At 43.2% G+C, this 24,853-nt stretch overlaps 1 protein-coding gene across 1 annotated transcript in view; it reads right to left on the bottom strand.

The window, feature by feature from the left end:
- The window catches only part of LOC130112456 (fibrosin-1-like protein), a 128,661-nt gene that overhangs the window by 21,421 nt on the left and 82,387 nt on the right, over nucleotides 1-24,853 (bottom strand). Inside the window, exon 2 of the mRNA XM_056279807.1 lies at nucleotides 15,960-16,163. Coding sequence (XP_056135782.1) covers nucleotides 15,960-16,163 — 204 coding nt within the window. The remainder of the gene's footprint in view (nucleotides 1-15,959; nucleotides 16,164-24,853) is intronic.

The following is a 24,853-nucleotide window of genomic DNA, read 5'->3' as shown; positions in this document are numbered from 1 at the left end:
CCTGTTCCAGGGGTGTCTCCCCACCTGCCACCCAATGACTGCTGGATAGGCTCCAGCATCCCCGTGACCCTGAGAACAGGATAAGCAGTTTTGGATAATGGATGGATGGATGGATGGATGCTGCAGCACTTGCATCAAACATAAGGAGCTTAATTTTAAGCAACCTATATCCACTATTTGGGGGAAAAAGACATTCATTGTTCACTATATATATTGCTCATTATTTAAAAGCTGCACAGGATTACATTCAGATTCAGACAACTTTATTTATCCCAGAAGGGCAATTCAGTCAAATCAGTACTCATTTGGCGACATGGGAGGTAGGATAGCTGACATCTTGAATCTCATTCAACAGCGAATCTTAATTTCCCCCCGTTTTGAATAATTGTCACTTTTATTTTAAATGTATCTATTTCAGCCTTCATATTGTCATTGCCCTAAGACACGGCGCTGTGTGTATTCGACAAGTTCCATTTGATGCAGCGGTGACAATTATTCAGCGTGTGATCATGCATACAGGTGCATGTAACAAGCAGAAAGCCAATTTATCTGTCAAGGTTCTATTAGAGCTCCTTCTTTCATCTGTCTTCTGCTTTAGCTCTGCACATGTCAACGTGCACACGCACACCACACACACACACACGCTATATTTGTACACGCCTTGAAGACATGCCTTGTGTGCACGGTGTATCGAAACATCTAACGCTCACTGCTCACTTTTAAATGAGTCTTGACCCTGAATAAATGAGAGTGCGGGCCCTTTCTACCACGTCACCGCCAATAGCCCCTTCAATCCCGTTCTCACACCGATGACTACACAAGTCAGCTGGCTATCTCACATTTACATCTGCCTCGTAAGCCTTTTTGTTGACGCACCTGACCCAAGAGTCACAGGAGAAAAAAAAAATGTTTGATTTGTACCATAACAACCGAACGGGCAAAACCCCCCACCCATCAATCAAATGAATTAAGAAACCAAGGAAACACTGGCATGCCAGATAAATATAAGTAAGTTCAAGAGTTTTTTCTTTAACGTGGCAATACATATGGTGGAAAACAAAACCATCTTAATGTAAATGATTTCCAGTATCGTTCCATTACTGAAAGGATTCACTCTTATTTAGGTTCTTTTTACGCCCAAAAGGAATAGACATAAAACAACATGACATAACCCTAGATGCGTTAGGACGGCTCAACAGAGACAGTCCACCCCAGCTCCTCTCCTGTTTAAAGTGGGCCGGGATCCGGCCTCCTGCTGGAGCCAAGCTGCTGTTGCTCTGGGGTTGCTGCCTCGCAGATAACAACGAAGCTGCCCGCTATCAGGCAACAAATCAACTTCCTGTTTACCGCCCGCCGCCGCCGCCACTGCTAGGCCACGGTGCTCTTGAGCCTATCAGAGCTCTCAGGCTCCTGGTGAACCTGGCTCCAGTGCACTGTTAATGTCCCGGCTAATCTGATCTGTCTCCGGCCGGCTTACTGCTTATAAACACACCTAGATATGCAGCTGGAGAAGTAATCCTGAAGTGCCTGTGACAGGGGCACACAGGAACCTGGCTCCATGACCACAGGCTGGGCTGATAGAGAGAGGGCAGCCTGCAGGGGCCCCGGATAATCGAGTGAAGTGTCCAGGGACATTTTCCAATATGACATTGTTAGTGAAAGGGTGTATACAGCGTGGAGTGGAGAGCAGCACTGGCGTGTGATGGTCGGATAGTGTGCGAGTGTGTGCGTGCCACTGTGTGTGTGTGTGTGTGTGTGTGTGTGTGTGCGTGTGTGTGTGTGTCTCTATCGGTTCTGCTGCTTGACTGATTCAGCATTATGTGTTATTCATGACCCCATTTAAAAGCATATTGAAGGTCAAAGCCAAGTTAACGCTCTTTGCACGTACTGCATTTCTGAGTTGGATTCTGCTATCTCATGCCCGGGATTGGCGTCCTGGGGAAAGATTAAAAAATAATAATACCAGGATGTGTCCTCTACAGGGGATGAGAAGGTCCAACCAACGCATGCGACTGCTGAAGAAATGGCTCCTGACAGGGCTGTGACTAGGAGGGGAGGAGAAGGAGACCTTCCAGTCGACAGCGCAGTGCACACACACACTTACACTCACACGTACACACACTGACATTTACCCCTGTGCATATTCCCATACATACACACACGCCAACCCGGGGTCTTGACAGGGGTTGTATTGGATCTCATCAGTGACCACCCTCTGTGAGGAAGTCTGCACCAAGCACTGAGCTCCTCTTCTCCAGCGAGGCTATACGGCACTGCATGGGGCCCTGGGAGCAAAACACATCACCACGCCCGAGGCTCACAGTGTGTTACATACTACACTAAGGACGTCTCCCCCAACTTGCAGAGGAGGGAGGGAGGGGGGGGGGGGGGGGAGAGAGAGAGAGAGAGAGAGAGAGAGAGAGAGAGAGAGAGAGAGAGAGAGAGAGAGAGAGAGAGAGAGAGAGAGAGGAGAGAGAGAGAGAGAGGAGAGAGAGAGATACGGACGGGACTAAGTGCGTATGTGGGAGAGCGAGCCAAGGAGCAAGGACAAAGTACCTTATGGGTAATTTTGCCACTGGGGAAAAGCTCAAGCAAAGTGCACTTCTTTGGTCACTCGAGTGGAGGACCTCTAAAAAGTATACAGAGGTCACAACCAGTAAACAAACCTCGCCAAGTCTGGTGCGTTCTAGAAAAAAACAAAATTTTCTTGACCCCTGCAATAAGTTCAGAAGCAGCTTTCTGAGTGCACTGCGTCTGACCCCAGAGCCATCAAAACCGGGCGCACAATTCAAATCCCCTCAACACAGCGTGAAATTGCAAGAGCATCTCACAGACTTTTTAATCACTCACTCGATTCTGTTCGATATCAAAGCATGGCGCGAATCTACACGAGCATTCAGGCAACACCTGTTTTTTATGTCCAGATGGCTGCTTTGGGGTTTTCCCCTCACTGCAATTACTGCGAAAGTGTGTGTGTATGTGTGTGTGTTTGTGAGTAGTGTGTAGCTATGGATGAGTCTGTGCAACTGTGTTTGTTGCACGAATACATATGCCTGTATGTACATATGTAAGTGTGTATATCTGTGCATGCATCACTGGCTGTGTGTGGTGTGTGTGTGTGTGTGTGTGTGTGTGTGTGTGTGTGTGTGTGTGTGTGTGACTGAAATGTCTGAGCCTGTTTGTTTAAAGAGTGTTTCGCATGACGTCAGAAACACAGAGTCGCTAGTGAGAAGCAGCTCATCAACTGTGATATGGTTTATCTGAGCTGCTGCAAAGGACATCGACACTGGCAGACAGAAACACAAAGGGGTGTCTCTCTCAAACCCCAGCCTATCTGGAACCATGTCAGCGTTTACATGCACAGGATTTCAACTATAACACATCCCCTTACGGATTTCAGCTGTGACAGATGCTTAAACACAAACATAAGCGGAGGAAATCAAGGCGGCGGCGCGAGGGGGGTGGTGGGTGGGGGGGTTGTAAGATGAAAACCCTATAGGATGGAGAGGTGAAGGAAAACCACCTGAACAGACAGAGAGAGACAGAGAAAAGAGAGAAAAAAAAGAGACAAGGCAGATTGAAAGAGAGATGGGGTGAAGTGGATACAGATGGTATAGACATATCGAGACGGTCCAGTTCTGAGACAGACTGAATGAGGAGACAAGGGCGTCCGGGGTAGCATAGCAGCAATAAATAGAGGCAAATAAATGAAGGAGAAAAAAAAAAGAAAGAGAAAAAGCTTGAAAAAGGTAAGAAGATAAGAAAGAGGGCCGTGGGAGGTGCATAAGGGGAATGGATGGAAGAATATTCCAGGCTGCAGCGGCCAACAGTACTTTACTACAGACTCCTCCAGCTGGGAGAGGGCTACTGTTTATTGCTTTGCTGCCTTCACAGCTGTCTCCAGCTGGCGGCAGCATCACAGGATGGAGGTGTTTTGAAGGTATTCTCAGAAAGCCTCGGTTCACCTGTCACTCAGAGCTCAACGGTATCATTAACCGACTCTCTTCAGCCACGAACCAGCTCTGCCTCAAATCTGGCACACGGCGCTTTTGATAAAGGATAATTCTGTTTTGTTTTTTTAAGCACCAAGCGATCTATTCAAGAGGTCAAAAAAAAAAACAACACAAGACATCTTGTCTGTTCTGGTCAAAACTAATTACAGGAGGGACTCCAACAAAAACTGGCATGAATAACTTTAATGCTCAACTTAAAAATAACTGACAGCTCACTTACAACATGATAATAATAATAATATTTGCTGTTGATTACTACCGAAGCCAAAAAAAATGGTATTCGGGACAACCCCACAATGAGGGAATCCAAATATTTTGTACAGGCTGGATAACACCTTACAAAATAAACAGATATTTGCTGTTGATTAAAACCAAAGCTACGGAGCCCAAAACAGGTATTCGTGACAGCATGTTACTAACAGCAGGTTATAGCCAAGCTAGCTAGCATGAAGCAGGAATTAATGACATTAGTAGCCTTCTCATTTAGAACTTTAACCTAATATGATCAGTGGCCCCAGTGGTTAGCCACTATTGCCTCACAGCAAGAAGGTCCTGGGTTCGAACCCCAGGCCATCCCAGGTCCTTTTCTGTGGGCAGTTTGGATGTTCTCCCTGTGTCTGCGTGGGTTTCCCCCAGGTGCTCTGGTTTCCTCCCACCATCAAAAAGACATGCATGTTAGGGTTAATAGTCCTGTCTGTGCCCCTGAGCAAGGTAATGGAAAGAAGAACTGGAGATGGTCCCGGGGCGCTGTCAGCTGCTCACTGCTGCTATACAATAGGATGGGTTAAATGCAGAGAACACATTTTAACCTGTACAGTTACAAAAATAAAGTGGCTTCTTCCTTCTTCTTCTATAGAAGAAATAATTTATAAACAGAATTTATACCATACAAAAATTTATTTTCCAGGTGGGGGGTCCACCTAAAAAAACCTCTTTCAAATGAGGCAGTGATGGTAGCGGACATCACTGGTCACAACTCACCTACTGTGGATGAATTACTGGCGGAGGGGGAGAGAGCTAGTCATTTGAAAAGGTTACAATCTTCAGTTTATGTCTAATTAATGACATTACTGTTAATAGCACGACTGTATAGTTAGCCACTAAAACATTCTCCACTGAGCCAGATGAGGAAGTGAGGGAGAAAAGTGATGTTGCAAGCACATCCACCATCAGGCCTCTGCAGCCCAGTGAACCTCCAAAGACACCAAAGATGGCAAATTATCATTTTTTTCCATCAATAAATTTTCACAAAATCTCAATCCAAACATACCGTAAAATAAAGATTATCTTTACTCTAATGAAGTATTCAATTAAATTCTTATTGCAGCGCAGTTGAAGTTCACATATATTTTAGGACTTTACTAGTTACCACCTTGTGTGACCTTTTTGCATGCCGCTAAATAGTAGTTATTGTGTGGCCCCCCGATTTTTTTCATTACAGAAACAATGGAGACGGTCCATTTGTTCTGGCACTCCAAAGCGAAGTTTTGCTTCACTGAAAAAATAAATTAAAGCTTCAAATTGAGAACTTTGGCCATAGAGAAAAAAAACTTCTGCACATGCAGAATATTTTACTGCGCACAAAACAAGCAAGCTCTCTGGAGAATCAATCACATGTACTGTGGCTGATGTTGAGGATGGAGAAGGGAGAGTCAGTATGAACTAAGAGGATTTGCATGTTTATAAAAACAAAGATTAGAACAAATGCAAAACAAAGATGCATTTTATTATTTATTTACATGTGTAGAAGCTGAAAATGACCAAAGTAAGCCCAACTTCACTAAAGGTCTTCAATAACAAAAACAATAAAAATTATCCTATTATTTACTTTAACTGAAGAAATTGTTGAACAGCGCTACACATGCAAGACTGATCTTGCACACTGTGCCTGGAGCCACACGAAGCTCAGCAAGCAGGCAGTGGGAGAGCGGCGTTTCAACTGCTCGTTGACCCACTCGATAATTGCCTGGGTCTTGCATAAACTGAAGTTGTTAGTAGTTCAACTGTTGTGTGGGGACACAGAAGAGAGGAAGGGACCTCATGGTACTATCAATTATTATCAATTGCATTTAATCAATTATAAGTTAAGGTCAAGCATGCAGCTGAACAAGGTAGGCCTATTACTGTTATGTTACAATTAGGATACTTAGACCACTTGCCTGATATCTGTTGGCAGGATTTCTAAATGGTGTCTCATTAGCCATGAACGGCATGGATAACCACTGTCCCAAGAAGGACGCCTTTATGCCTCCCCTCCTCAAACTCCCTTGAAAGGATGCTCTCATCCAGTATCCATGCGTCATGGTAACTGCCAGGCCATTGTGCTACAATGTCATTTATGTTATTTTAATGGCTGCAAACTAACTGGACATTGATTGATGTTGATATTTTCTGTTAACAAACTGACCTTTTATATTGTATGGGTGCCTGAATCCCGATGTGGGTCTCGTCTATCATCCTGCACACTTCTGGGGAAGCCGGGCAAACATTGCGCCGCTATCTCATCCTCCTCGTTTAGAGTGGACCTTCATGGTGTTCAGCAGACGGGTAAGGACGTTTGAAAACTGGTGAATGATGTGGCACACCACTAACATGAGGACATGAAATACCTCGCCTATTACTGACTGGAAAGACCTAGTAACATAAAAGGTAGAGCAATAATTACTTGCAAAGGGTCTGAAGAGCACAACTGCAAAAAGTGGAGTGATCCCATATCAGTTGCTCATCGTTAAGCACATCACTGGGTTCTCTCGGTCGCAGAATACCCTTCTCGGGATGCGTTTCATTTTCATTTATCGCCATAAACTTGGCCATGTTACGGTAAAAATAGAGTCAGAGGTACTTTGAGTTTTTTTTCCCTTACTTTGGTTGCTAAGTTCTTTTTTGCAATGGTTTAACAAACTTAAAGGGATTCCTTAAGTATAAGACCAAGACAAGGAGAAAAACCTTGAATACTTAAGTGAACATTTTAAGGAACATTTTAAAGGTAGAACGAGTAGGATTGTGGGTTGCGGGTTTGTAAATGCAACGTTGAAATTTGGCCCCTCCTCCCCGGTGCAACGTCACCAGAAGACACGCCCCCTGACCACAGCTGCCAGAACACATCCCAGTGTCGCTCTTCGTTCCCTTCCTCTCCTTCAGTGCTCATTAGTGGGTGAAAGACAATCCCAAATTCACTCTCATTTTGGAACGAGCTTTATCCAGTGGCGTTTCGCCTTGCTATATTTGCATCTTTTCGTGCGCTTGTGTCTGCCATTTTCATAGCTTCCTCTTGGATGAGTGCTTATGATCTCAATCTGACTCTCTGGATCTCGCTACGTTTTTATAGAGTCTCGCTGCCCAGAGGTTAACACCCAGAAATGTCCATACACAGCAAAATAAGAAAATACCCAGATAGCAAAATTGCTGTGGCCCAGACCCGTCCCACACCCGACACTTCATCCAGACCACATACCGTGTGGAATGATGGCCGCTCCTGTTTGCCAGATCTGGGCCAGAACCAAGCCATAGCAATGCTGCTTGTGTCTCATATTTGCCAAAGGTGGCCCATATTTGTTTTGTGATATTTGGGACATATTCACCATTTACCACACGAGCCACTTCAGGGTCACATCCAGATCACATGTTGCTGAGAGCACAGCATCTTTGCCAAAAAAAGGCCCACATTTGATCTGGCATATTTGGGCCGTATTTGCTATTATACATGTGGGCCACTTCAGGCTCACATCCATCTTGTCAGGGCCAGAAGAAGGCCATCAGTGCTGCATCATTGCCTGAAGTGGCTCACATCCGAATGCAATCTGGGTACAGGCAGAGGACAGGGTCTCTGCAGGTACAGACACCGCCAACATGTCTAGTGGGTCAAAAGTGATGATTGAGAGGAATTATTTTTGTATGAGTCTATTCATTGATTTTTAGAAAAAAACCTACCGTACTACCTTTCAGCTAACGGTCACACATGTGCGAAAGCAAAATTCATATCATGTGCTGAATGTGGGCAGTGCAGGATGTGATGCACAGGAAATCAGTTTTTCTGGTTTGCAGTCTGTTTGAGCGGTTGTGGTTGTCAGTCACACACGAGCGGTTGTTGGTTTTGCGATGGGAAAATTTACACTGGAGTCCAGAGAAAGAAAAATAAACGTTTTCACTTCATTGTCTCACTTGTACATGTTATCATAGTTTAATGGGCAAATACAGGGGGAAGAATACTGTTGTACAAGTTATATTTGTATACCACGAAATATAAATTGATGTTATTGATAAATTTTTAATTTATTTATGTTCAATGCTTGTCTCCCAACTCACTGCCAGCCAGGCAGCACATCTCTTGCGGAGTTTTGACGGGCAATGTTGTACAATACAGACTAGTTAGACACAGCAACAACCAAAGTCTCCTCCATCCTGGCTCACTAAGAAAACTACAGTCAGGTGGAGTCACCCACACCCTTCTTTGCTATTGGTTGAGGCTGCAGATTCGCTGGTCAAAGTTCACCAAAGTTGAACTCCACATGAAGCAAAGACGCAAACTTCTTTCGACGCAGGAAGCGAATGTTTTTATTCGCCCCCTTCGCTCGCATAGAAATGGAAGTGAACGGGAGTGTTTAATTTCACCATGTGTGACCGTACCCTTCACGAGGGTGTTTTAGTGCTACCGATTTTATTTTAAGGAAATCTTAAATAGGACTTTGAGGGAAATCTTAAGGAGTTTTGTGCAACCGGCTCCAGACTTCTTGAATTCATTTTCATTGCAATTTCCTCCCATATTCATTTGGTTGCTTTTATTTGCAGATCAAATTTACTTTTTAGTATGTGCTTTCTTTTATTGTATTCATCCAGAAGTATAATCTTTTCCTCCTCTGACCATTTTGGTCTCCTTCCCTACAATTTTTTTTTTCTTTAGTATAGGCTAACTTTGTGAGGCGATAACAGGTATCACAAGGGCGAGTGCAACGGTCTCCATGGAAACTGTGGAATTTTACCACTAAAATCTCTTTCAGTGCTGTAAATCCTTTAACGTTTTTCCTAACCAAGGAAACCTTTTAAGGGATTATGTGCAACATCCTTAAGTCGGTCCCTCAGCTAAGAGAAATAAAGCCTTAAGTGCCACGTTTAAGGGGGATCCAAAGGAGTTGAATCAAGTGCAACTGGACTTGGTATATATCCGTGTTCATGGATATATGCCAAGTCCAGTTTGCACTTGATTCAACTCCTTTGGATAACCATGACCTGGATGAATGAGAACATTCATAGACATGTTTAAGGGGGGAAACTTAAGGTGTTTTGTGCAACCGGCCCCATATATTTTTTGCCACTGTGCATATCAGTTATGATATCATTTTACTCACAGGCTTCATCTGGGAGATTTTGGACACACCACCGCTAGACACAGCTTTACAACCGCGTCATATGGGGCAACGAGCCTTAAACTTGTCCTGTCTACAACAACAGTAACAAAAACAAAAACCCTTAGATAAATGGGAAGTCAGACAGTCTTAACTGATGCACTATGTCTTCTCAGTTGCACTGGCCAGGGAGGTTATCAGTGGGTAATAATAACTACGGTACGTATAGGCTGCTCATTCCTGCAAGTTGAATGAGGAAGTAGCTCAGCAATGCAATTGAGCATTGATAATTTTTGGGTATATTTCCGGTAATAACTTTCAAATGTAACAAGCCCAGTTCCAGAAAGTCCTAACCATGTATTTGCTCCACCCATGTACTGAAGCAGGTCAATTCTAAGCAACATCACTCTTCAGCTGGACAGGGGAATGAAATATACGGTTCAGGCTTTTGTTTTCTGGATTTGATTTTGCTGTTTCTAATAACTTTTCCACTTCCATTTTTACTTCCACATATGTGGTTTAGATGACTGGGTTGGATTGGCCTTGCTGAAACATGTCTGAAGCAAGTGTTCAGTTTCCCCATGACCCGCTGCTGTAAAGCCGAGTCCGGCAGTGGTCCCATATGCAAAATCTCCACAAATGACATAACCGATCATCATTGACAAAAACTACAAAAATATGAACGAGGTTGTAAAAAACCACAATTATCCTTTAATAGCAGTTGAGCGACACAGAAATTGTCACTGCTAATATGTGACTGCTGTCGTGTAATACACACGACAGCAATTTTGTGAAGCTTTTCCATATTTATATCTTTTATACACTGGTTGAGTCTCAAAACCTTAGGGACAATGATTCCCACTGTAAAATGCTCGCTTGTATAATGTCAAATATATGTTGCTATCAGTAGGGAAATGCAAACAGTTTCCTCATTCCTTTAACATTTATATTTGCAGTTCTGTGGTTCAGTCAGCAGAAATACACTTTGTATTCTAGGTATGTGCATTTGTTGACATATCCGCCAAAGAACTGCTTGTTTTAATATGCACTAACATTTTTTCAAGCCTCATACCAAAACAAAAAAAACAGATATACATTATCTCCTTATTCAGAATATGTTCAAGAATTTCAGTTTACTGACAGTGCAGGGGAAGTGGGGGGGGGGGGGGGGAGTCCATCTTGCATAGTCTATTTTCTCCTTGGCTTTTTCTTCTTTACCTAGCACTACTCCGTCATACATAAAACATTACCGGCGGTCCAGAGGAGGTTTCAACAACAGGTGAAGCAGTGCTTCACCAAAAAAAACGACATGCCTTGCATGAAATATCCTTTCAACCTCAAAGCTAGGCCTGTCACGATAATTATGTTACCGGTTCTCGGTATGATACATGGACATGACCTCAATACTTTTTGCTGTGACCTCGATATTGCCCGTTGTGTTTACATGCGCGTTTCTTTACATAAGAATGTCACACTAACATTTTAGCCACCATATAGCAGAATAAACAGCAGGGTTTCCCTACCATTACAAGACTTGGGCGCAGCGCCTAAGCATTTTTTCACAGTGCCTAAGCTGAATAAACAGAAGAAGAAAAAAAAAGATGCTGAGACACATTTAGCTGTCATTTCTGGTTGCACCGCTTCCCTCCTCTCCTCTGCCCTCTGTGTCAGTGTCACGGGGGCGGGTTTCATGCAGCTCCGCCACACACACACACACACACACACACACACACACACACACACACACACACACACACACACACAGTGACAGTGAGCAGGTGACGTGACAATAACATGTTACTAACTTGAGGTTAATGGGCGTTTTTTCCGACGACTGCACAATTCGAGCCATAAAGTTGGGAAGAACAAATCCAAACGGACTTGGTTTCAAAGCCACACGCCACAGCTCCGGTGTGGGAACATTCTGGGGTTTAAGCCAAATGAGAGCCCATTAACATGGATGAGCTGGTATGTCAACTTTGTTTTAAAAAAAAGTGGCAACAAAAAATAGCGATACAACTAACCTAAAAGCTCATTTGAAACATAACCATCCCATCCAGTTTCCTGAAATGTGAACAGAAACCTCAGCTGGACATGGAGAGGGGCCTTCCCAACAGCTGGCTATTACGGATACCTTTGCCCGTAAGTGCAAATATAAACGTGAAAGCACAAAATGGCATACGCTCACAGACAGCGTAACTCGCTGTAAAGCCAAAGAGATCCTTTTTGAAAAGAGACTGTTTTTTATCTTTTGTGTTACACTGCTGTGGGATGGGTGAAACAAAATGTCCTTTCTTTTGTGTACTCGCGTACATGACAGAAATGACAATAAATTGTTCTTGATTCTTGATGCAGCCATTCAACACGGTCCAAAAAAACCCAGCATTTAAAGAAATGCTGCAAACTGTTGACGGGCAGTACAAATTGCCAAAGAAAGTGTACATCTCCCAAACTACCGTTCCAGGCTTGTACAGCAATGTTCTTAAAATGACAATAATATTGTTTATTCCAATAATTTCTAGGACAGTATATTGTCCAACAAAATAGTTATCGTGAAAGGCCTACTTAAAGCATCCTCACCTCAACTACTTTCTCTGTGAAACCCGAAAAAGGTGAAGCAGGTAATAATAACATTATTAATAATAAAATAGAAAGCTGAACAATTTATGGTAAAAAAAAAGCACCACCCTCAAATTAAGAGGAACTTGAGCAAAGCTGACATTTTAAACCAGCGTTCCTCCCTATCAAGGATGTGCATCCTTGAAAGGGAGTCAAGAGGCCATCTAGTATATGTGAAGAGGGAACGACCACCCCTGAACCGGGGGTTAAGAGTACATCTGTCACCATCTTACGATGCTGTGCAAACATTCCCCAATCTTCTGCAATCATTGCAAACATTCCCCAATCTTCTGAGAATAGAACACATGGCCACTGAAATTCTAGTTAATGGTCACAGCAATTTGCATATGAAACCAATCATTGTTTTGGGCGTTATGTCACTGTATTGTTTATAAGGGTGGGGATACCTGCAGTCAGCTGAGACTGAAGAGGTCACTTAGATGAGTGATGAAACGTATCTGTCAGTAAACGTTGTGTCCAGATGAACTGAGTCAACCTTCAGTGATTTGCTTGCCTGGATTATTGAGCATGCATAAAGATTAAAGTCATTCGTTCGCAGGGGGAATGGGGTGTGTTCAAGACAGCAAATACACACCTGATTTGGGTTGATAACATTTAGCTGCGATGATTCAACAATATTGCCATTGGACTGCAGTCCAGATACATGACATTATCTAGACTGATATTACATGCATAGGCTAACGTTCAACATTACTGCGCGCATGCACACACACAACTTTACTGTTTTTGAAAGGAGGGCAGCTGTAAGGATACACTCACTGAATGGAGTACGCGGATTTGTATGTGTGTGTGTGAGAGAGAGAGAGAGAGAGAGAGAGAGGAGAGAGAGAGAGAGAGAGAGGAGAGAGAGAGAGAGAGAGAGAGAGAGAGAGAGAGAGAGAGAGAGAGAGAGAGAGAGAGAGAGAGAGAGAGAGAGAGAGAGAGAGAGAGGAGAGAGAGGAGAGGAGAGAGAGAGAGAGAGAGAGAGAGAGAGAGAGAGAGAGAGTGTGTTTCACTGCAGGGGAACGGTGAACGTTTAGTGATTCGTTCACTGAACGCACACAGAACGTGAGCGCCTGAGTGACAGACAATCGCTGAGTCGCTCAAGCCCACCCCCTGGAATTAGTTGTCGCAAAAATACATGTGCTGTACATAATAGGGTAGGACTTCATTACAGCAGCTTTCAGTCTGCAACCAGTATCTTTATCCAACTAGATTGTCAGCTCATTGGTTTATCCTTCACCAACGACTGTTTCCAATTCACTAGTTAGTGAGCCGAACTGAAGGTTCAGCCGTGTTTCAATTCAGTGGGTGGGACTACACAGCCGCAGTTCCGGCCAAGAATTGAATGATTCGCGGAACGAGTCCTTTTGAACGAGTCCTTTGAACGAGTCCTTTTAGAACGAATCTTTTTAATGAACTGGTTCTAACGATTCAGTACACTGAACTGGACTGTATGATGACATGTTTAGTTTAAAAAGACAAAATGCTCCCCCTAACTGAATAATGAGGAGGCATTTGCTCCACTTGCTCCATTGCTCAGGCGCCTATGATTTTCAGCACATTCCTGCATCCTCGCTCTAAGCACTCCCAGCGGACCAGCCAAGCCCTCCTCTGACCTCCCCCTTGTCAGATAATTCACTGCTGTCAAATGTCCTGCTGAGTGCATTAGTCAAGAAATGTCTGAAATTTTTTTTTTCGCTCCGTAATTCAAATACAAATTCCTATTACAAAGGAGAGAGGTTGCCATGCAAAAGTAATGTCTTTTGAGTAAAAGCCCATACTCATATGCTGCTTTTACATAGCTTACTACATGATATCTGATACTGTTGTGGATATGAAGATGCCATGGGGGTATATTCCTTCCATCCATCCATCCATCCATCCAAACATACATACATACATAAATAGAGTCCCACCAGTACTGCTTTCACAGAAGTGTTGGTCATCTGCAGCCATTTCCAGGGCCACAATAGTATTTGCTATATCAGCTGTCTGAATGCTGCAGGTTTGACCCTTGGACTTCTTGATACTTCTTGTTTGCAGTGTTTGCCCTGATGAATTCTTTTGCTCCTCTGTTGTACTCACAGTTAGACACTCTGTATGGTAATGTCAGTTAAATGCCTAAAATGTAAATAACATTTCCAAAACCAAACACAACGACGGTCTCTTTTTCAGCCAGAAAGGAAATCCTCCCTCAGAGAGATATTTTTGGTCAGTGGAGGAGGCCCAAGGGTAACACAGTCTCATTATTTACTTCAGTTTCCTGACTACATTTTCCCCCCTTTATCCTTAACAGCACTATGGTGGATCTTGGCCCTAGGACAGGAGCATAAAAACATCCGCCCATTTAAACAAACTCTTAATACGTAGATGGGCTATCTAACTGTGCCAGACTCTGACTCAATAGGCTCCCCTCCATGGTGCACTTCAGGCCAAGGGTATTGGCAGTGGTCTGTCTGAAGGAGGTACATGAAAAAAAAAAAAAAGAAAAAAAAAAAGAGCACCGCTGTTGTAGTAATGGTGAATGAAAAAGACTTGGGGACAGGAATGGTACAGTAGTATCGCAGGATGTTTTCTGAGGAGTTTTCCTCATCCCAGTCGAGGGATGGGGTGGGGGGTGGTGGATAGCATAGGGGTTATTGTATTGTGACTGTAAAGCACTTTTGGGATTAAATTGTGATATAAAATGAATCTGAGTTGACTTGAATACAGTGTGCACTAGAAATGACATCGCAGAGGGAACACCCATCTATCGGGGCTATTTTGACTTGTGAAACAGTTTGTGCATATTTTTGGCAGACATTTTACAACAGTGTGCATTACTTTTTTTGTAGCAAATTCATTCATTATGTGAGTACAGAAAGTGGAATCAAATCAACACAATGTCAATACTTTGTGCATGTGAGTGTTTGTGTGTCATTGTGGTGATTGTTGCTCCTACTGCAGGGTGAGCACTGTTTGTGGTTGATCCACCTTTTTGTGACTGTCGCTGGTGGTCTAAACATAACCTGCTTCCCCTGTGTGATTCTTATCGCAAGTGGGAGATCTCCTCCACTTCAAGTGGTTCACTTTCTGTCCTGCAGTCCTAACTCTTCCCTTTCAAATACTGAATAGACCAGCAAACACAGAGAGCAACGCAAGCACATATCTCTGAAAAGCAAGCAAACAGCACAAAGCAAGGCTTTCCAAAGCAATAAGAGAGTTGTTATAGACTGCCATAATAAAACTGGTTACTTTTTACAATTGCAGAAGTGTAAAAAGTGACCACATTTTTACACTGATGACAATATATGAAAAACCACTGCAGACACAGTCAGAGCGACCTCCACCACTGACACCAAGACACTGCAAGTGTTAATAGCAGGGTGAGTCTGCATGAGCCATTTATAAAACCACTGAAAGGTCATTACTAACAAAAACGTAGCTTGCTGCGAAAAGAATGAACTGAGGACCATAGATTAATGCATAAAATATGCATTTACATAGACAATTTTTGCAAATGCATATACTATGCATATACAAAAACAGACCCTGCAACTACCAGAATAAGTAAAGTACAGCAAAGTTACTACTACGAAAAAGGCATCTTAAAATCACCATGTCAAAGGTCACAGCCAAAATCAATGTACTAAAAGTCATTACTTCCACCAAGACCATAAAAATGTGTCGCAGCTGACACCAAACATGAAAATTAAAACCATGGATAGAAACCACAATTAGCTCACAATGTCACTTCTGACAGGAACAGTCAGCAGTGTCATTAACTCATCAGTGTATTCCTCATCCTTCACAAGCAAAACTCACTGCTGGCACCAAAATATGCAAAGTCACCCCTAGCAAACTTTACTGCAGGTGTAATTTGAAGACCGTCATCACTGAGGCAAGAAAAGGGAATCACAAGTGACATTAGTGTGAATGTATTTGCAATGATTGCTTCTAATGAATCAAACGACGTTAGTCAAAAGCGTCGGCTGACACCAACCGTTTTGTTCTTCTTGGAATACGTCCTCTTCAGCAGCCGCTCATTCATCCTCTCCTGCTCTCGCTGGGCGTGGTTGAGGAAGCCGTTCTCCAGGGGGTCCATGATGGGCAAGACGTTCTCCTCCTCCTCCTCCCTCTGTCGCTTCGCTGCCTTCTTCTCCTTCCAGCGCTCCTTCTTCTCCTGTGTCTTCACCACCCCTGTCTTCTGCCAAAACGAGAGACAGAAACATGGGGGGGTTAAAACATTATAGCTATGCAAGGTGACATGAAATGCTGATGTAGAACTGTATTAAAAAAAAAAAAACAGCAAGTGTTAAAAATTTAGAGATGCAATAAAGGAGATGTTAACCAGACAGTCAGACAGACAGACTGACAGAGAGTGAGAGACAGACAGACAGAGTGAGAGACAGACAGACAGAGAGCAAGGGACAGACAGACAGACAGACAGACAGACAGACAGACAGACAGAGACAGAGGAAGGCAGACAGACAGACAGACAGACAGACAGACAGACAGACAGACAGACAGACAGACAGACAGACAGACAGACAGAGAGCAATAGAAATAGAGAGACAGAAAGAAAGACATACAGACAGACAGATAGATAGATAGATAGATAGATAGATGGACTAAACAATACATTGGTTCATAATCAACTTTGCAATATACACATATGCAGTAGTCACACGACAAAGGATGCAAAAATAAGGAAAACCGGGCCCATCAGTCATGTTTGACTAGTACACTTAATATTTGATATAAAATCAAAACTAGCAACTTCTGCTCTATAATGACTGCTCTTGAAGTAAAATACTCTAGTGCATCTAACCAGTATTAGTCTGACTGAACAACTTCTTGGACAACTGCCTTTATTTTCTCTTCTAAAATCCCCCCGATGATTGCCAAAGCAATAAAATTCTTTGCAAATGGAGCTTTGAAAGTTAAAAATTTTATATATATGACGAAATTATTTAACTCCCCTCCATTCTTTAATACTTCAACACGTCTAAAAAAAACAAAAAACAATATTGCACCATTGATTTTTTTTTCAGTGTCATTCAGCCCTAACAGACAGACAGAACTTATAAAAGATGGGTAATTTATTCATGTAAGAACACAGTGGGGTTGATGGTGTCCACAGTCGAGCATACACTCCTTTCCAGTATTTGCTTATACAAAGCAACCAAACACTCATGCTCAGCTCTCGAGTCATCTTTAATCCTGTCAGAAGCAGAACAATGCGCTACTGGAGCTCATAATCACTTTATGGCTCACATATAATGAGCTTATGATATGAAGTGCTGCTTTAACACACACTGGAGAAACAGCAGTTGCTATAATCTTACACTATGACCAAGCAATTTCCCCTTTAACTAATCATTCCTTCCCGGGTTCAATTACAGCCCCCATGTAACTCGTGTTGATTCACTGGAATTCATCATTTCTGCTTGCCTGGTATTTTACAAAGTCCCCCAACCCCCTCTGTATTGCATAACAACACAAAGATCTTAGCACAGGATAAGGGCTGAATCATGTGGGTACTTTTGAAGACATCATTTAAGTCGTCATTTCTTATTGCCTCGTTTTTTTTCCGCACTACCATTTGTCGTCTTTTCTCCATTCCGTACCAAGGTCCCTAATCGTCCACCCAACGACCCATATCCATCTCTATCTGCATCTATTCATCTATCCGTTTTTTTATTCTGTCTCCCTACATCTGTCTCGTCTATCTATCAGTATATATCTGCCTGTCTGTCTGTTAAATGATGTGGGGTTATTCTTTACTCCAGCTGCTTGTTATCTGAAGGGTTCCTTCGGCTTGAGTTGAGTCCATGACATGCTGTTGGTAAACAACGTCGGCGGATATCACAGCAGCTGGCAGGCAGCGAGTCTGAAGGGCACATGACACGCCGCTGCTTGAAGCCACACAGAGGGCATGACCGAGGGCCACTAGTTCACATTTCAACATCTGTTCATGGCCGGCGCTCAGCCTGCTGACTGCAGCCAGCCCAGCCCGCCCTGCAGTGCGCTCAATCTGAGTAATCACATGAGCGGCTCTGAGGGAAGGCGTTAGCAGATGGCTAGCACATTAGCCGGATAATCGCTAACACAACGACACTGATACCTTCCTCAACTGAGGGTGCGTTGGGGGCTGGGCCCGCTGTGGTTGCCAGCTAGGGAGTGTCCTCTCCGACCTTATAAGCACACTTTCAACACTAGTATAGGTTTACCTCATCCCTCTGTAAGGATGGGTACAGAGTACAGTCACTTTTAAGGTGCCGTTACCAAAATGGGAGGTACTGACCGGACTGATAAGGGCTACACTAACAGTGCTTCTTATCATTGTCACAGATCGTATAAACACACAAGTAATTTTCCACAGCAGGCGATACAGTCAGCCAAGAAAGGTCACACATTCAAAGGGTTGATGTGCTGAATTTTCCAAAGAAAAACGGTTAAAAGCCTGTGTCAACCAATAACTGTAACGCTTCAGACAATACATGTTCCAGTACATTATTCAGTTTGCTGCTGTTACGCATATTATTTTGACTGGTTGATACTATCGATAAAAACTTTTTGTTTATCAATTATGATGGTGCTCTTGATATTTGGCAATCACCAACATCAATAAACATTTTTTTCTTTTACACCCTGCTGTTAAAAGTACCGTTAAGTGGTATAATCGAAAACCAACATCGATAAAAGGTACCGGTATCACTACCGACATCAATAACTTCCTCACAATATCCAACCATATATACCTATGTGATATCTATTCATTCATCCATTATCTATACCTGCTTAATCAAATTCAGGGTCGCAGGATGCTGGAGTCTATGCCAGCAGGCACTGGCAGAAGGCAGGGAGACGTCTTGCACAGACCAACAGTCCATCACAGGACCCACATACACACACACACACACACGCACACATACACGCACAAACACACACATGCACACGCACACACACACACACACACACACACACACACACACACACATACACTCTCAGACCATTCACACTTATGCGCAACTCAGACACTGCAATTCACCACACACACACACGTCTTTGGGGTCAAGGAGGGAGCTAGAGCACCCGGAGGAAATCCACGCCAACATGCAAAACTCACACAGAGAAGGTGAAATCAAACCCAGGCCCATCTTACTGTGAGGCAACAGTGTTAACCACTAAGCCACTGTGCCACCCCCTTGTCGATATATCTAGGCGAAGTTATTTCAACATGATGACCACAGAATGCTAAGCTAACTACCCAACCAGCGGGGGACAGTCTACTTTGAAGGGAGGCTTTAAAGTCATTACAATGACATCACAAAGCGGCTCCAAAACACGGCTCCTAAACCTCCAAGGCAGCACATTAATTTCTCATGAGGCCCAGACAGCACTAGCAGGCTACTTGTCATGCAATTCATTATCTGGAGAGCCATCTTTGAAGCGCCGTTACAGAGACAAAGCAACTACAAACTGACAACAAAGGACACTGAGAACGCGACCAGGTGTCCCCACTCCTCCCTCCCTCCTCCATCTTTGGGGCGTTCTGAACCTTCAGACGACCGTCCATCAATATTCATCAGCGCGGGGATGGATTGGCAGTTCAAAGTAATTGAATTTGCATGCCGCAAATCCACCTCCTTGGTTATTATTAATATGAGCATGTCTAAGTAAACAAACCTGCCGTTAGCTGTGGGATCAATTAAATATTGACTGGCAGATATGTGGAATCCTGTTAGTGTTCATGACTGGCCCTTCCCTGCCATGGTAAATAAAACCAGCAGAGCTATTGACATGCTAATGATGGCTCTACTTTAACCTCTCGCTGTGTACGCTGAAATGTCAGCTCAGAGGACATTATTTTGAAACAATCTAAATTCTTCCCATAACATTGTTATTTTTTTCTGTAATCCTGCAAAAAAAAACAAAAAAACAAAAAACTGCATTGGAAACACTGGCAGATTAAATCAAATCAGATTTTCCGACTCGGTAAAAGATTAAAGCACTTATTGAGATTAATACATTAGATGTCAGGTAAACAAGAGCGGTACTCAGAATCGTTCCTTTATTCACCCATTCACTATTCCCTACATATGAAACACTTAATAAGACACTCTATGGGCGGTAATAAATGGAGATTTCGGACAGTACTGAATCATCATTTTGGGGCTTCTTCTAATGTTGTTGTGCGATATTTGACAGTGAAAAGAGTGCACGAGCAGAGCGGAGAAGCAGTGAAGCATTGCATTATGGTATTTTTTACCTTAAATTATTGTAGATGTGTTGGACACTACCGTATTTACCGGACTACAAGTCGCACCAGAGTACAATTCGCACTCAGTAAAAAAAGCGTTGTTGTGAGGAGAAAAACATATATAAGCCTTTTTGGCGTATAAATCGCATTTATATAGTGGTACAGTAATTTCAATTGAGCCACAACATTAAACAGTGTCATCTAGTGGCCTTAGTTGAAATGCAGTGTATTTGTCCAACAAAATTATATTGTATAAATTACCTTGTAATATAAGTCGCAGGACCAGCCAGATGAGTAAAAAAAACAGCGACTTACAGTCTAGGGAATACGGTACATTTTCAGTTACGTTGTTGGAATTTTTGAAGGCACTATGTAGTGAACACATTTTACAATTAGAAATTGGACACATTTGGAATTTGGACATTCATAGGAAGGTGACTACAGTAGGGCCGGGTATCGCCACTAGTTTCTCAAATCGATTCGATTCCGATTCACAAGGTCCCAAATCGATTCAATTTCCAATTCGATTCCATTCAATGTTGATTCAGTTAGGAGTATTTCAGTTACAACACCAATTTTGTACCAATACCAATACCAACGCTGTAAATTGTACAGGGAACCCTCTAACCTGGTACATTATTAAAAATATTAATGTTTACATTAAGAGTTGACCCCAAAGCAGTTTCTGGTCTGTACTTTCCATAGGTCCGTAATTTCCGGCTCACACATCAATGGCAAAAAAAATAATAAAATAAAATAAAAGATTGATTCGGGGATTAAAAGAATCGATAATCAGCTCATTATGATGAAAATCAATTCGAATTGGGAAAACAATTTATTGAACCCAGCCCTAGAGTATGGTGTACTATATACCAAATAGGGATTGATTTTGGACACAACTCTACACATGTAATCACATTAACCTTTATTGTTTGGACATGTGCATGTACACATGCACAAACAGGCATACAGATGTATACATGCACACATAATGAAGGCACACGGCCGACACAAACATATTTTATACCAGCATCTAGAAGTTTTTGCTTATGAAAGCCTGTAAATAAGGGCAGTATGAACCGGATGATGAGAGGGCTCAGATCTATCCTGCAGACCTGTGTGTAAAACAACTACAACACTGCCGTCTTCACTGTGATTAACTTTAAAGATATAACCCCAAAGCTAGGGACACACACACACACACACACACACACACACACACACACACACAAAATGAGAGAGAGAGAGAGAGAGCGGAAGTGAGGAAAAAGTGAAAACAAAATGATAAAAATGCCAACACTCCATTATTTCTCCGGAGTCTCTTAATTTTTCACATCAGTATCAAGAAGATTTCAATTTATTTCAATGGCTTTCAATTGGTCAGGTTCATCCAGTGACGAAATGGATAACAAACACTTGTGGTAGAAATTGAGGGAGCCATTTAAGAGACCAAGAGGATGAGGAAGAGCAGAAACGGACAGAAATTAGAGGGAGGAAGAGGAGATAGAGTGGGTGTAGAGAGAAGGGGGCTCACGCAGGAACAGAAGAGACCCGGCCGTGTTACCGTGGCAACAGCCTGGAAGAGCTTTGTTGGCGTTCCAGATTGCATGAGAAATGGTGTGTGTGTGTGTGTGAGAGAGAGAGAGAGAGAGAGAGAGAGGAGTATGCATGTAGCTAAGTGTACATACTATATATGGTGGGTATGGGTATGGGTATGCATTGCAGATCCACCACGAGGTGACTTGCTGTCAACAGTAAGTACATGGCTTTATGTGGTTGTGCAGGGGCCTTAAGATCCAAAAGAGAAGCACGTTCAGCTCCCAGAGGATGGTTTAAGCATTCTGCACACAGGAATGTCAGCACCCCTGGAGTTGTCTCCAAAGGGGCAGAGCCGCGGGGGAGGTACAGGGCTTCTCCAGGCATGCATAAACCAGGAAGAAAATTGGGTTTGCAAATGGAGCCTATGGTGGTTGAAAAGATAAATGGATGGGCGTGCAACGAGAAAGGAATAGAGACGGTGGTATCTAATGCACATTATCACATTTTCTCAGCCTGCTCTCCTCTCTTCATGCCCAGTAATTATTTAGCAGACACAAAGAGCTATGCAGGGAGCAGCTCCTGCTACACCAGTGATGCTACTGAGAGGTTAAAGGGCCCTCTTCGGCAGAAATCCATGCCGCTAGTCTACAAGTCAACACCAGATCTGAATCAAGATTGTTAATTGTTCAAAGACTTCAAAATTGCTTTGCATGTGAAACTGACACTTCCCCGAGGGACTGCATGGGCAAAAAACCTGGCTAAAAGGTTTTGATCAACTGTGCCACATAAACCCAGATCAGTCGGGGTAAAATATTTGAACAGCTTCCCGCGTTACAGTTTTAACCTCTTTTTTCCCCCATGTCATCTTAATATAATTGCAAAAAAAAAAAAAAAACTCACTTAGTTGAAGCCAATATTTAAGTTTTTGAACATGCATGTTTAGTCAGTTGTTACACTTCTCAGGTTACTGATGACAGCATAAAAAGGTTATCAAAGCAGCAATTTATGGAACTGGCTCCATCTTGGCTACACTGTTAGGGCAATAACAGCCAATAAAGACCTAATCACTGATCTAAGAGGCTTTATGTGTATAAGAGAGAAAACTATACTTCCCATGAGAGTCTTTTGAGGGTCATCGGAGGACTAAAGCTAACATTTGGGTCCTTTGATTGTCCAACTTAAAAACAATGTTGTTGTGACATTCCACTTAAAGAATTATAGGTCTTGTGTGCAACTCTGAAAACAGTCGAAAAAGGTCCTGTCAGAACTGAGGAAATGCCATGTTGAGACCACAGCAGTGCTACACTGAGGCATTTGTGTTTTAATAGCCTCTCCAAAATGTCAACATTCAGGAAAATACATGCACACACATCCACATTCACACAGAACACCGTGTCTCTCTCACACACACATTTGTCTGTTCTTAGTTTTGTCTGCTCTTACTACTTAATCTCTGCAGGCTGTTGCAGACTGTGCAACACTAGCCGTCTCTTAAAGCTGTTGCATGTCAGATTGTACGGTACGATTCCAATCTGCCAAGCGTCACACATGCGGCAACCCTCTCTGATGGGAACATGTCATGTGAAATGAGAGTGGTCTGATGGAGGAAAACACAGCAGAGAGTTTGGAGCCATTCGTGGCTGAAAAAAAAGGGGGCATTATGGACTACCTGTTCTCAAAGCTGAGCTTAAGGTAATATGTAAAGGTATTACTAGGTAAGCACTACGGGGAAGAGCTAAATTATGCAGATTACAGTAATAACTTCATGACTTCAGTAAGTAATGACGGCTGTAATTTATCACTGTCCATTGCCATGCTCCTACTGGCTGCTCATTCAATGTCCTACAATGTACTACAGGGGTTATATGGCAGTATTATGGCCCAAAGTTGTTTTGTTTTGTTTTTTTTACCCCCCCCTCCCCAATTGTATCTGGCCAATTACACCACTCTTCAGAGCCGTCCCGGCTGCTGCTCCATCCCCTCCGCCGAGGGCTGCAGACTACCACATGCCTCCTCCGATACATGTGGAGCCACAAGCCGCTTCTTTTCCCCTGACAGTGAGGAGTTTCACCAGGGGGACGTAGCGCATGGGAGGACCATGCCCGCCACTCCCCCCTGTTCCCCCTCCCCCCCGAACAGGCTCCCCGACCAACCAGAGGAGGCGCTCATGTAGTGACCAGGACACACATCCACATCCGGCTTCCCCCCTGCAGACACAGCTAATGTGGCTGTAGACGCCCGACCAAGCTGAAGGTAACGCGGGAATTCGAACAGGCATTCCTTGTGTTGGTAGGCAATGGTCTAGACCACTACCTGGATGCCTGGCCCAAAGTTTTTGACACTAACAGAACTCTGTCGGCTGCTTCCTTTCATCACAAAGACATAAAATTGGCCAGCGGTGAGCATGCATACATTAAGTTTCCAAGAGACCAATGATAGATTTTGGTCCACCATGAAAAAACTCCTTCGCACCTGTCAAAAATCACACCATCTGCATCCGAGGTTAACCCTGCCCATGTGTCTCATCTACAGCCCGAGTTGTTAAACACTCCACCCCACCTGCTCTATTTTGAAAAGGTGTCCATCACTCAGTCAGTCAGACAGGCTGCCAGCCTGGCCCCTTAATAGTGTAATTTACCACCACACATGCAACCCGACTCCCTCAAAGACGGCACTTTGCAACACCGCTTCAGAAATATTTAGCTCTCTCACATCAGCGTTCACCCATGTAGATTTATGCTCAATTGGTGGACCGTTTCTGTGCACATTAACAAGCTCTTGGAGGGTAGGTTAAATCACCGCAGCCTGTCATGATTTAGATTACATTGATTTAACCACGCAGTGCTAGCCAGGTTTTATAGCACCGCATCTGCAATGCTAAGCAGAGCTAACAGACATAGCCCTCCCATCTAACGCCGCTGTCAGCTATATCAAACACACCTTTAATTAACTTAAAGCACACACTTTAATTTTCCCTGCCCCTCACTCTCAAAGTGTATAATCAAGGGGCTAGCGCCTTGAAGAGGGAAAGGGGACGCATTGTGTGCCAAAAAGCTAATCAGGCTGTGAACAAGAAAAAGCACACATTTCTA

The sequence above is a fragment of the Lampris incognitus genome, chromosome 1 (assembly GCF_029633865.1).
Source record: "Lampris incognitus isolate fLamInc1 chromosome 1, fLamInc1.hap2, whole genome shotgun sequence".
NCBI classification, from domain to species: Eukaryota; Metazoa; Chordata; class Actinopteri; order Lampriformes; family Lampridae; genus Lampris; species Lampris incognitus.
This window is presented reverse-complemented; position numbering and strand designations above follow the sequence as displayed.